General features: G+C 35.1%; 1 protein-coding gene across 9 annotated transcripts in view; it reads left to right on the forward strand.

Moving 5' to 3' along the window:
- BCL2L13 (BCL2 like 13) overlaps nucleotides 1–15,016 on the forward strand; it is an 86,694-nt gene that overhangs the window by 31,941 nt on the left and 39,737 nt on the right. For 4 of the 9 annotated variants that reach the window (XM_029953153.1, XM_029953154.1, XM_029953155.1 and 1 more), the window contains 2 exons: nucleotides 2,860–3,016; nucleotides 6,822–6,915. In XM_029953153.1, coding sequence (XP_029809013.1) covers nucleotides 2,860–3,016; nucleotides 6,822–6,915 — 251 coding nt within the window. Of the gene's footprint in view, nucleotides 1–2,859; nucleotides 3,017–5,068; nucleotides 5,190–6,821; nucleotides 6,916–15,016 lie in introns of those variants that run through there. The other 5 variants (XM_029953157.1, XM_029953158.1, XM_029953156.1 and 2 more) reach the window with 5 other exon arrangements.

Raw genomic sequence — 15,016 nt, forward strand, 5'->3', positions numbered from 1 at the left:
CCATTAGATACTGAATCAATTTTTCTTAAGCACCACTAACTGCTTGCTTTCTTGAAGCTAGATCATTCTGAAAATTTCCTGTTAGACCTATGAGTGGACCATATGGTATCTGTCCTTCTCTGCCTGACTTATTTCGCTTAGCATGACACCCTCAAGGTCCATCCACTTTCCTACAAATGGCCATATTTCATTCTTTCTCATTGCCGTGTAGTACTCCATTGTGTATATATACCACGTCTTCTTGATCCACTCATCAGGTGATGGGCATTTAGGCTTTTTCCATGTTTTGGCTATTGTTGACATTGCTGCTATGAACATTGGGGTACATGTGCTCCTATGCATCAGCACTTCTGTACCCCTTGGGTAAATCCCTATCAGTGCTATTGCTGGGTCATAGGGGAGTTCGATGGATAGCTTTTTTAGGAACCTCCACACTGTTTTCCAGAGCGGCTGCACCAGTTTACATTCCCACCAACAGTGTAGGAGGGTGCCCGTCTCTCCACACCCTCGCCAGCATCTATAGTCTCTTGATTTGTTCGTTTTAGCCACTCTGACTGGTGTGAGGTAGTATCTCAGTGTGGTTTTGATTTGTGTTTCCCAATAATTTTTAATAAGAAAAATTATTATAAATCATGTTTATAAATAAATTCCCTGTTGAGAAGATAAAGTTATAAATCAGTTCTCTTTTAGAGAAAGAATATGAATAGAAATTCAAATATTCCAGAAACATTTTTTTTAAGTTTATTTATTTTGAGAGAGAGAGAGCACAAGTAGGGTAGAAGCAGAGAGTGGAGAGAGGTGAGGAGAGTGAGAGTCCCAAGCAGGCCCTGGCACTGTCAGCACAGAACTTGATGCGGGGCTTAATTAAGTTAATTCTCTGTTTTATTTTCCTTTGCCAACATTTTTGAATGGTTAAAGTTCCAAACAATGTCAAGCCTTTGTCCACTTCTGGTAACAAGTGCTTATTCATTGTAAAATGGACAGAAGGGAGAAGGGGGGTGGGAGCTTCAGAGAGTTACATGGAGTCACTTACTGAAGTTCCATATTATCCTAGACTGATTATTAAAATGGATGCTTTCAAATTTGCTCACACAACAGAATTATTGGGAACTTTGCAGCCATTTACATCTTTAGTGAAGGCAAGTACTTTATAAAGAAATACGTACTTTAGTAAAATTTGTAGCCTTCTAGCTGCAAGCCTTGGATTAATGCAGTGAATACATTAGGTTATTAGTAACTCTTGGGAAAGGGTGCTAGCTGCTTGCTTTACTGGAATTTTCTGCTCTGTATCCCATTTGTACCTTGGAGCAACAATGATTCTGCTTGTTCTTCCTCTAGTTAGAGCATGGCAGTATAATATGGAAACAGATGAGAAGCTGGTAGTTTGTGCTGAGGAGAGAGAAGCTGTGATTGCTTCTTTTATATGCAACTTGGATACTCATATCACCTTCATAGTTTTAAAGTTTATCCATGTGAAGGAATATTGAGTTTGAAAGTTCATTTTAACAAGAGAATAAGAGACGCCTGGTGGCTCAACAGAACCTGCTTAAGATTCTCTCTCTTTTTCTCTCTTCCTCTGTCCATTTCTTGTCCTGTGTACATGCTGTCTCTCTCTTTCTCTCTCAAAAAAAAAAAAAAAGAAAAGGGAATGAAAGTTACAGAATTGTTGAATCGCCGTATCGTACACTGTATGTTAACTCTACTGGAAATAAAATTTAAAAAATTTGAGCAAAGGAATGAGGAGCATCATGGTAGCTCAGTTGGTTAAGCTTCCGATTTCAGCTCAAGACATGATCTCATGGTTTATGAGTTCAAGCCCCACATCAGGCTCTCTGCTGTCAGCGCAGAGCCTGCTTTGGACCTCTCCCTCTCTCTCTCTCTCTCTCTCTCTCTCTCTCACCCCTCTCCATGCTCTCACTCTCTCTCTCAAAAATAAATAAATGTTAAAAATAATAATAATAAATTTTTAAAAAGGGGTGAAAGTAATTGACTAATCCCGTAAGGTGGAGCAAGCTGATTAGAATCTGGTTTAAGAAGTGCCACATTTTGGGGCGCCTCGGTGGTTCATATGGTTAAGTGACCAACTTTTTGGCTTGGGTCATGATATTATGGTTTGTGAGTTTGAGCTTCACTTTGACCTCTGGAGCCCCACATTGACCTTTGGAGCCCCTCATCAGGCTCCGCACTGTCAGTGCGGAGCCTGCTTGAGATTCTCTATCTCCTTCTCTCTTTACCCACCCCCCACCTCCATGTACATGCCCCCTCTCTCTCTCTCTCTCTCTCTCAAAATAAGTAGACTTAAGAAAAAGTGCCACATTTATAAAGGTAAAAACGAAATCTTAAAAACAACATACAAAGTGGGATGATAGAGCTAGGAGTTGCCTTTCATTTATCATTCTTAACTGAGATTGGTATGTAGTAACATATTAAATTGGCTTGTGTATTTTAGCCAGTTTAGTCTTTTTGTTCTCCTAAAGCTAAGATTTTCCATAAAAATCTTTCCTTTAAAAAAAAATCTCAAGACTAGGACCTAATAAATAAGTTTTGTGTTCCAGGAAAGGTTAATTTCCTATAGTGATTGACCTTTTTAAAATTTTTTTAAAAATGTTTATTTATCTTGGGAGAGAAAGCATGAGTGAGTGAGCAAGCAGGGATGGGGCAGAGTGAGAGGGAAAGAGAGAACCCCAAGGGGTTCTGTTCTGTCTAGAGCCTGTCTCAGGACTTGATCTCAGAACTGTGAGATCGTGATCTGAGCTGAGATCAGGAGTTGGACGTTTAACTGACTGAGCCACCCAGGTGCTCCCCTATAGCTTTTGCTAGTATGTATTGAAATAGATTTTTCTTTTACCCTGTCTTTAGCCTTTACCAGCACAGGCTTTGACCGTCATACTTCTCCCGTGTTCAGCCCTGCTAACCCAGAAAGCTCGGTGGAAGACTGCTTGGCTCATCTTGGAGAAAAAGTATCACAGGAACTGAAAGAGCCTCTACAAAAGGCATTGCAAATGCTCCTCAGCCAGTGAGTTACCCTTGCCAAGTGGGAAGGTGGTTCTCTAAGTAGTCTCTGGATCTCTCAGGCAGCACTGGATTGGTTAAGGCTTTGTTTTAGGTGAATGGTGTCCCTACTATTTTCTTCACTTCTTTCTTTTGCTTTCCTAAAGCAACTATGTTTGCGTTTTGAGTGACAGACTTTACATCAAAGTGGTGATTTAACTGTTCCAACATGGATTTGATCATTTGTGTTTACTTTTTGATCCGTTAGGTTTCAACAAATGCTTTAACTGCTTTGTAAATGTAGATATAAACTATTTCACTTGTCCTGACCACTTTTTACTGTCTGTCTAGTGGCCAACATAAATATCAGGGTTAGGGTTTTATGCATTGTAATGTGGGATTAACATCGTATCAGTATCCCAAATGTTGCTAAACTTTGGGTTTGTCTATGGAACTACTGGCACATTTTTATAGTGGGAACTTCTCTACTAACTATGGTTTTGATCATTAAAGCTAAAGGCAAGAAGCTCCTAGTGAAAGTATATTAAAATAGAACCAAGTGATTTATTGTAAATCTCAAAATTTCTTTTCCTCTTGCTGAGAGTCATTAAGGAATTGGTATGAATTAGAAAAAATTTATTTTAATGAAGAATGATATCTAAAACAGGATGAAGACTGGTTTCTTCACTAAAAGGGTCAAAATTCAGATGCCAAAGTACTGTTGTAGTAAGGTAATTCCTTATATTCACATAGGCAAACTTTGTATGTTACCGTTTGTTAGAAGGAAGCACTTTGTGTTTAAGGAAAGTTCAACTTGTTTCTGCATATTTTGGTGACATGAGCAAATGTAAAAATCCAAATTCTGTGTAGGACACTGAAATAAAAATCATGTTTGGATTTTCTTAACTTTATATATAGAAAAGTTTAAAAATAAATGTGAAGAGAAGATTATGGTTGTCAGAAAATAAATAGGAAGTTTGGATGGACAGCAGTGGTGTTTAGAGGGTTCTGTGGAGCCTTTAGGGGCCCTGAGAAGGTGAGGGATGGGTGAGTAGGTGGGGCTTGTTAGGCCTTCTCCTCCTTCTTAAACCAGAATAGCTATATGTTCATATATTTTATATATCAGGGGTTAACGTAGGATTTGAAGAAATCTACTGTTTTGCTAAAAACAAAAACATTTGTAAAAGCTACTGGGACTGGGAGTAAAATAACTGAGTAGTAGAAGGTAAAAAATTATATTTTCAGCTTGGATATAAACTATTTGTGACCTTAAGAAAACCATTTCATTCTATATCTGTTTTCCCATCTATTATTTTCAACTTTACTGGGATATTATGAGCTCTCTGGAGAACAGTGTTATATACGTAAAGTTTTATTTGGCATCCTTTTCATAATGTAGAGGAAATACCGAGATCTTCTCACTGCAAAGTAAATTATATTTAAAAATGTATAGTCAGGTGAATACTTGGTGATTTTTTTCTCCCAAACTCTGAATACTGACTTATTTATTTATTTGTTTGTTCGTTTGTTCATTTGTTTTTTTAAAGATTTTATTTTTAAGTAATCTCTACACCGAATGTGGGGCTCAGACTCACAAACGCACGTTCCACTGACTGAGCCAGCCAGGTGCTCCTGACATAATTATTTTTTTAATTGGTACCTCTGGTTGTATATCAGAGTCTGGCCTCTTTATGAGTAAATTTTTTTTCAGCAATTTACTTTTGAAAATTGTTAATCTGTTACTAATACCTTAAAAATAGCTAACTGATGATGAATTAGAAGTATTATACAGATTGGTGAGAATAATATTTAAGGTAGAAAATACTGCCTACTCTAGTTTTGTTCAAGTTGGAAGTTAATCCGGAACTCTTCATATAGTCAAGCACCAGCATTTTGAGTTTTCCTCTTGTCCCTTTTTCTTCTTTGCTCAGTTTAAATAGCTCATTAGATAGGGCTGATTTTTCAGCTACTTGCTTTTCTATGTATTAAATTTCCTTTAAATATTTTAATCTGCTGGATCTTTTACGTGCATATATGTGTGTACATATAATGATTCAAATCATGTTTCATTCCGAAGGATGCTAGCCTGATAGACAAACTACCCCTAAGGACTACTGTGACTCACAGCAGCCTCAAACAGTTCAGGAAAGGAAGTGAAGGAACTGATATATGCAAGTAAAGTTTCAGGGAGAATATAGGTAGGTAGACTGTATAGTATCTGAAGTTCAAGTCTTATAACTACCTGATATTTAGCTCAGGGCTTCTAAAAACTTCTAAGCTTACTTTAATGGTAATGTAATATCAGGAAGGTAGTACATAACATCTTATTAAAGAGGTCATCCATGCATCTTACCTCCTTGCGGCATTACTGTAGTATTGATTTGATATTGACTTGTATAAAGGAATGATACTTGTGTCATCAGAACTAATCTCTGACATATGTATACCAGCACTGTACACTATATATAATGCAAGTCACATATATGTAATTTAAAGTTTTCTAGCAACCATATTAAAAAATTGAGATTTTTAATATATTTAACCCAGTATATTCAAAATGTTAGTTTTAACAGGTACTCAACATAAAAATATTAATGAGCTATTTTATATTCTTTTTTCCTTAGTAAGTCTTAGAAATCTAGTGTGCATATTGCATTTTCAGTACATTACTAGCCACATTTCAAATGGTCATTAGCCACATGTAGTATCTAGACATTATCATGGCATGTGTCACAATCCTAATTTAAAATAGAAGTAGTGTAGCCTTTGGACCTGGATCTAGTTGGGTGTGAATTCCTACATTGCTGCTTGCCAGCTGTGTGGATTTTGGATAGATAGTTTCTTCACTTTTCTGAGCTTCAGTTTCCTAACCTGTAAAATGATAATATGTAATATAAAATATAAACATATAAAAATATAAAACCAAACTGTAGGCTATTGGTGAGTGGTAGCTATCATCAATATTAAATAGGCTAAAGAGCTTACAGACCAGATTCAGGGTAGGAAATACCTTTGGAATGGATTTTAAAATCCTGTAAAAGCATGATTCCTCTCTTTTTTTACGTATAAATTAATACTTTGCCCATAAAAGATGGGGAGGTAAATTTTATTAAATCTAACATTCAAGCTATTGATGCTTTCATTACTACTTGGTACCAAGTGTTTTTTGTTGTTGTTAATTTGTACATGAAACCAACCAAGTCCCTCAATAAATTACTGAGTATTGTCATCCTTCAGTGATTTTTTTTTTCCTTGGTCTGACTAGAACTTACATGGAAATAATCAGAAAGGCTTATCTCTGCCCTCCAGGATTTGATGTCATAAGACTCCAAGTTAAAAATAGAGCTCTATTTACTGGCCTAGTTTATTTCAACTCGTTAAATCCTCGATTTGAGAAGTCTTTCAGTGACATGTGTCTTTAATATTTAAATGTTTTAAATTTTTTGCCTCTTAAAAAAGTTAAAATTGTGCTTTTAATTTTATTAATGAGATCATTTTTGTTACTATTTGATCTTATTTTAATAATCCAAGTGTTTGTTTATCTGCAACATGGAAATCCTGTTGGATTAGTTTCAAACAATTATTTTAAAAGTGTTATTGTTTATTCCTATCTTGTTATGTTGTTAACTGCTTTCCCAAGCTGGTATCATGCCTCTCAACCTATAGGGAGTGATTGAAGAGAAATGCATACCAAATGTTAAAAGCCACATCTCCTATAAAACAATATGTGAAATATATTCTAGGGTACATTAGCAAAAAGTTCAACAGCAGAATAGTGACTGTATATTTATTCATCTGGAAATTTAGACTTTTCCTTCTTTGTGACCCAGACTTTTAAAAAAAAATCTCTACAGGCCAGTGACATATCAGGCATACCGGGAATGTACACTGGAGACCACAGTTCATGCCAGCGGCTGGAATAAGGTATTCACTGAATTATCTTTTCTCTTAAAAGATTTTAGTGTGTTGATAAAGTGTAGGAGAAATTGCTAACATCATAGAAGAGAAAACTGTTAGAACTCATTATTTAATGCATAAATCCAATTGTGTTAAGAGGATGTTTTTGATTAAAGTGGGTTTTTGGTTAATGCTGTGAGATTTTTGGTTGACCCAAAAATACATGTCCCATGGACTCTTCCTATCTGTTCTCAATTTTCCATCATTTCTTTATTTTTCTATATTGGATGTGACATTTATCTCCAGATAGTTATTTGTTACCCTGTGTGTATGTCTTGGGGTAGAAAAGAATAAGAGCTTTACATGGAAGACTATTTCTTCTGGTTTTCTCTTTCTCTCTCTTTTTTTCCCCCCTCTGATTTTCTTAAATGAGCAATACCATTTATGTTTCATAGTTTACAAGGTATCTCATATCACATGTCATTGGATCATGACACCCATCCTCTGCAGAAAGCAGAATGGAATTTATTACCTTTTATTTTGTTATTTTTTTATTTAGTTAGATCAGGTGAGTAATCAGAGAAAAAACATTAATTGAATTATCCAGGACCCCTTGACTAAGAAATACTGGAACCAACACTAGAGCTGAGATCTCAGCCAGTGATCCCAGCTTTAGTGTTTTTTCCACTCTACCATACTGCTCATTCTTGATCTCAGAGTGTATTATCCATTTATCACCTTGAAAAGGCAGAAAGTCTAAGGGGATGCAATATAGGAGGGCTCAGCTCAGTGTGAGGAAGAAGTGTGGCCCTTAGTGATATTGTGCTAGGAATGAGAAAATCAGTAGAATTGTTTTTATAAATAGGCACCTCTACTCTGAATTCTTGAAAGTTTTTATTTTATCCAACAATTCCATATATCCATATATATTCCATGTATCATCACAGTGCACTCCTTAATCCCCATCACCTATTTTTAAAAAGTTTTTTAATGTTTATTTTTAAGAGAGAGAGTGGCAGTGCGAGTGGGGGACGGGCAGAGAGAGAGAGGGAGGCACCAGACTCCATGCACAGAGCCCAGCCTGGGGCTTGAACTCACGAACCATGAGATCATGACCTGAGCTGAAGTTGGATGCTTAACCAACTGAGCCACCCGGGTGCCCCTCCCCATCACCTATTTAACCCATTTCCCCACCCCTGTCCCTCTATTCAAAATTGTATGAGTCCAATCATGTGACCTTACTACCTAATTGATGTGTATTATTTTTATTTACCTTATAATACAGGCTTTGGAAACATTATAGCATAATTAGCATCATAGGCTTTGTAATTGGACTTATTTCAAATATCAGCTTTGTCATAGACAAGATGCATATCTTTGGACAGTCCATTAAGTTCTCTAAATCTTAATTTTCTTTATTTTTTTTAAGTATTATTTATTTAAGTAATCTCTATACCCAACATGGGGCTGAAACTTACAACCCTGAGATCAGAGTTGCTTGCCCTTCTGATTGAGTCAGCCAGGCACCCCTCTAAATCTGAATTTTCACATGCATAAAATGAATCTAATAATACTAACCTTATAAATTTCACTAGATTTAAATGGCATAATATAATTAAATGCTTATTTAGCACGTTGCCTGGCACCATAGTAAGAGAGAACTTGTTCTCAAATAGTCACTGTGTTATTTAACTGTAAATGACTTATTTTAAGTTTGTTTCATTTCCTTTCTTGGAATAAAAGAACCCTCTTATTTGGATGTTTGAAAAAATTTATTATATAAATAAAAGTGAACTTGGTTGTGATGTATTTCTTAGTATATCAAATAACACATATGTAGGTACCTAATATTAACTAGCCTTCTTCCCCTATTTTATGTTATCTTTCTGTCACTCTTGTCTAGTGACTTAATCAATTCTTGTATGTCCTCCTCCCCTTGATTCTATGGTTATCCTAAGAAAAAGTCTGAGTAAACCCCAGACTTCAGTATTTTGTCTTCATCCATCTGATTTTTCCATTCTCTACCTCATTTTAGTCCCTCATCTGGACCAAAGGCCAAGACTGTGGCTTGAATACCTCATGTAAATGAGCCATGCCAGTTAGAATAATACTTGCTCTGCTGAATCCACTATTACTCTCCTACTAAGTCCTCTAGGGCTGAAAACAATATGTCTGGTAGATAAATGAAGCTCAAATGAAACACCTATCAGAGAGAAGAGAAAAAATGTCCACAGAACATGCCACTTTAGCGACAAACTGAATAGCAGTTCATCTGTATAGGGATTCTAAAAGCATCTTGGTTGAATGCTCTTTATATCAAAAGAAGTGGAGGAAAAAAAGCTGGTCACAAAACTGTATTAATAGTATGAATCTTTTTTCTTTTTTTTTCATGTTTTAACAGTCTTTAATTCAAACGTGAAAGTTCAGTGCAAGCCGAACAAGCTCCAACAGTAGGTACTAACACTACTGGGCTTTGGACTTGTTCTTTTAAAAACAAGAGTGGAGGGACACAACAAAATGATCTTTCCACTTTCTTCTTCAGAAACTTTCAAGGAAAGGATAGATCATAGGATCATGAAGATCCATTTAGTCATACCCACTTTCTCCCCCTACCAAGTCTTTCACCCATTCCAAATCTTAATTCACATTTCTGAAGGAAAATTTACTGTTCAGCTTGCATACATAACCATTTAAAAATACTTAGCATCAGCTTGCTTCCTATTATGCCAAACAAATCAAATCATGAAACTACTTCAATATGCATCTTCTTTTTAAAACATATGCCATTCAAAGGCCTAGATCCGCTCATGCTTTCAAAGTGGAATACCTAGCCTAATGTGCATAGAAGCATGAATGGCAAAGTTTAAGATCATTATTATAACTATATTTTTCTATTTATTTGAAGCATAGTAAAAAAAATTGGTACACTTTGGAATTTTAGCGGTTTAATAGTATGATTCTTTAAGAAAAGAAAGTACATATATAAATGTAGGTATGTATGGAGCACCAGGGTGGCTCAGTCATTTAAGCATCTGACTTGGTTTTGGCTCAGGTCATGATCTCACCGTTTTGTGGCTTTGAGTCCTGCGTTGGGCTTCTCCACGCTGCTGGTGCTGGGCCTGCTTGGGATTCTCGGTCTCTTCTTTCTGTCCCTCCCTGACTCTCACTGACTTTTTCTCTCTCAATATAAATGAATAAGCTTAAAAAAATAAATTTAGGTATGTATATGCCCCAAAAAATAATTGGAATATTCCAAAATATTAAATAATATGTAGTAATTATCTCCAAGTTATAGCTTCTTTTCTTTCTCTCCCCCACACCTACATGGGTATTGTTTTTCCCTATGTCTTTACCTGCTTCTGAGGAAAAAAGAAAATGACCATCAAAGAGAAAAAACCATGAAATGCTTAGCTTTGCCTTTTCTTGGGGGTATGGACTCTGCCAGAAGTATTGCTATGCTCAGGAGCACTAATTGAAGGCACCTGTGTGTGCCATTGGACTGATGACTATAATTATGTTACTTGTAAAATTCCCTGTTTATGGCACAATCATAATCACTGTGTTTTTTGACCTTGAGTGTAAATGGTGTCAAGAGACACATCCCACTTTACATCTTATCTTACTACTTTCTATTTTTCTCACTCATGTTATATCCTTTTTGTTAAAATAAACATTGTAGGAGCACCTGGCTGACTCAGTTGGTAGAGTGTACGACTCTTGACCTCAGGGATGTGGGTTTGAGCCCTATATTGAGTGTAGAGATTACTTAAAAATAAAATCTTTAGGGACACCTGGGTGGCTCAGTCAGTTAAGTGGCCAACTTCAGCTCAGGTCATGATCTCATAGTTCATGAGTTTGAACTCCACATTGGGCTCTGTGCTGACAGCTTAGAGCCTGCTTCAGATTCTGTGTCTCCCTCTCTCTCTGACCCTCCTCTGCTCACGCTGTGTCTCCCTCTCTCTCAAAAATAAATAAAAACATTAAAAATTTTTTAAAAACCCTAAAAAAATAAAATCTTAAAAAATTATAAAATAGAATAAACATTATAACTGTAAAAAGAGAGCCAGCTATAGTGTTGGTACCTACTGTTCACAGTATAGTAAATAAACTTTAGAAAAATAATAGCAAAAATAAATGAATTATTTGCTTTGGTTAATTTTTAGTGGCATGTTAAATCACCAATATTTAAAATATTTATTAAAATATCAAGCATACACAAAAGCACAGTGAATAATATAGCAAACCCCATGTATCTGTCACTCAGCTTCAATAATTATCAACATATGGCTGGTCTTGTTTCATCTATTTCCCCCATACTCTTCACACTCTCCCCCCAGATTACTTTGAGGTAGACCCTAGACATCATTTTTTAAAAATATTTTTAAGAAGATTCTATTTATTTATTTTGAGAGAGAAAGAGTGAGAGGAGAGAGCACATGGGCGCATGAGCAGGGGAGGGGCAGAGCTGTGCTGTCACTGTAGAGCCTGGCATGGGGCTTGATCTCACCCTGACTGAGCCACCTAGAGCCCCTCCTAAATATCATTTTGTTCATAAATATGTTAATGTGTATTTTAAGGATGATATGTCCCTCTTTTTAACCAACTGATAATACCACTAGTTTATCTCAAAATATTAACAGTATTCTTTCATCACATAATCTGTTCAGTATTCAGATTTTTCCAGTTGTCTCATAAAGGTATTTTTCTAAGATGATTTGTTTGAATTGAGATCCTAACAAGGTCTATGCATTGCATTTGGTTGATAACTCTCTTGTCTTTACTTTTTAAAAAAAAATTAAAATATAATTCATTCTATAAAATTTACCCTTTTAAAATATACAATTTAGTGTTTGGTTTTTTTTTAGTACACTCACAGAGTTGCACAACCATTTGCACCATCTGATTCCTGAACATTTTTATCTTCCCATAAAGAAACCCTGTACTTGGTAGTAGTCATTCTCCATTTTCTGTTCATCTCAGTCTCTAGCAACATCACTGTACTTTGTCTCTTTAAATTCTGGAAATTTCATATAAATGTGATCATGTAATATGTGACTTAAGTGTCTTTTAATACGTAGGGTTACCCCCCCTCTTGTGTTTTTCTTTAGTCACAAGTTATTTCTCTTGTAAAATTTCCTACTTTCTGGCTTTTATTGACACCATTGAGATGTCACTTAACATTCTTCTGTATCTATATTTCCTTTCCCTTGGTAGGTAGTTCTAGAAGCCTGCCCAATCATATTCAGGTTTAATCTTTTTGGCAAGAATTCTTCATTGGTGGTGTTCCCTGTTTCCTTGTATTACACTATGTGATACATAATGTCTCAAATTTTATTTTGAAGCAGATAGGACAAACATTCAAACCTAATCACTGGATTAGATATGATAAAATTTGTGGGATATGATATTTACTAGAATTGTTAAGTTATAGAATGGTTATTGAATAGTAGATTGATGGATTAAAATATATATTTTATAATCACAAATCTCTATTCTCCTGGAAGAGATCCTTGGAACTATAACTAGTATATTTTATATCTGCATCAGGCAAGCTCATATATTCTTTAATAAAAAGATAATATTGTTAGCAAAGTCTAACTATTGGAGGAAGGTACCACGTGGTACATATGAGGAGACAGTAAATGGAGGTATTCCTTTGTGGTGGTCAAAATCACTTTAGCATTTCTTTACCAAAGTTATTGGATGAAAAATAATATATGTTTTGTGGGGATTACTATCATCTAGTAAGGAAATGATTTACAGAGAAGAATTCAAAGACTAAGACTGTTTGGTTGCTTTTTAGTCCTAGATATATGAATAGTGGGGACCTTCTAGGAATGGATGCTTGGGAATCCAGGTTGTCTTTTTTTTTTAACATTTTTTTAGTACTGTGGGAGGGGGAGTGCAAAAAACCTATCAGGTATAAGTGATAAGAAATTGTGGGTAGTACATTGCCAAGTTGATGAAATTGGTTGTAGAAGTAACTCACAAAGTTTTGTGTGTGGTCACAAAAATTAGAGGGCAAGTGGGTTTAACTATATTAAGACAATCTAAATTACATGTAAAAGATAGTGAGCTTGGAAGTCCTCATATAGGTCCTTGAAGATAGTATGTTAAATAGGTAAAATAGAACATGTATCACCAAGAGTATTACAATTAGAATTTGTTAGTCCTGTAAAATGACATTTCTGCACTCTGTTTACTGTGTTTCAAGAAAGATATAATTGGGGATAGAGAAGATCTGGGAAGGAATAACTTAAATGATTAAAACAATGAAAGAATGGCCATGTGAAGAACAGACTAAAAGATTAGTATATTTCAGCCTAAAAAGCATAGTGAACGAGAGGGAATATGATTAAGGGCTGAAATTAAGACAGCAGTGAAAGAGGATTACAGATTTATCTCTAGATGATTACATAGTAAAACTAGGTCATCTACTTTATGATATACAAGAGAGGTAAATTTGGAACAAATAAAAGCAAGTATTATATAGCAAGTATAAAGTGTTTGCAGCTCATTTCCCTAAAAGGTAATAGAACTTAAATATGAGTAACTTTAAAATATTGCATATTTGTAGATCATTAGGGGAACTTAGAATGTTTTGAGGTACAGAACATTGCAGGCCTTTGAAGTTGATATGACCTAAGTCAGCAGGACTGATCAACAAGCTGTACCTTACTGTTTCTGCAAAGACAAAAATACTGGGGCTGGACCAACAATAGGTTTTTGGGGTTTTTTGTTTGTTTTTAATAGAATGACACATTTTCTAATTGTGAGGAAAGCCTAATACATTCTTTATAGCCCTATTAGCCCTATATCCCTCCATTAGTGTTAAGAAGGGGTTTTTTTAATATATTTTGGGCTGGAGTTCTTTTACAATATCAAAAAAGGAAGATACATGTTTGTTGCATTCTTTCTTTCAGTCTTTGACATAGATTCCCTCAGGACTACTTTTACTTAAAAGCCAAAGAATATTAGTAAGACTATAAACTTATTGTCTTTTCTGTTTGTCCTTCTCTGAAGAAATATTTTGTAATCCCTCAGTTATTGCCTAGGCAATTCAGTAATAAGGAACTGGAATTGGTTTCATTTCCTTTTGCATTCCTTTTTCAGGAATGTGGAGCCCTTTTAATGTTTTAGACTAAAGGGATTGCATGCAGATGGTTGATTGAAAATGGTTCGTTCTTTTCAGTGTGCAGCTGGGTTTTTTTTTTTGTCCTTGATGGAATGTATTAAATAAGCAAACACCACCAACAAGCAAAAGAAGTACTACAATATAAAAATATTAAAAAAAAAGAAAACCCTCTCACATGCATAAATGAAAGATTGCACACAAAGAACTCACATCTTTTCAAGCTTCAATAGTAAATATTCTGCTATTATGTATTAAATACTGCATGGTTTGCCCAAGCTAAGATGAAACCACATCATAAATCAATAAGCATTTCGCATTTTCTTTCATTATCTACTCAAAGTCATTTTTGGAAGGGAGGGGACTCTAGTACAGCTCTGTCATAAATTTGATGGTTTTTAAATATTGAGCAACAAGGTTCTTTGGAATGATAATAATACTTCCTTAGATTTTTGATGTCTTTTTATAAAATAATGATAATTTTGAAAGTTCTTATTTTCAAATAGATAATAAAAAATACAAAATAATAAAAGAAAATACAAGACACAATAAGTGCAGAAAGATATATGTTGAAAACTGGTTTCCCATCCTGTCACCACTTACCTCTTTCTTTTCTTAGGCTACCACTGTTACCAGTTTTTTATATATATTTTCAGAGATACTATAGGATTATGCAAGCATGTGTACGTGTGTATGTGTGTGTGTGTGTTTTCAACACAAATATACCATTACTATATACACCCTCCTGTAACTTTTCTCACTGAAAATAAGTCCTGGTGATTGGGCAGTAAATAATCTAATTCTTTTTAACAGCTACATGATATTTAACCGAAATTTATTTAACCAGTCCTGTTGGGTTGTCTCTAGTCTTTTGCTATTATAAATAATCAGTGAATTTCCTATACATGTTTCACATAAACCGACATTCACAGTAGCCCAATTGTTTTCATATAATAATAATTTCTACTACCCTATGGTATAAAAATCTACATGCAG

Source organism: Suricata suricatta, chromosome 10, assembly GCF_006229205.1.
Source record: "Suricata suricatta isolate VVHF042 chromosome 10, meerkat_22Aug2017_6uvM2_HiC, whole genome shotgun sequence".
Classification (NCBI taxonomy): Eukaryota; Metazoa; Chordata; class Mammalia; order Carnivora; family Herpestidae; genus Suricata; species Suricata suricatta.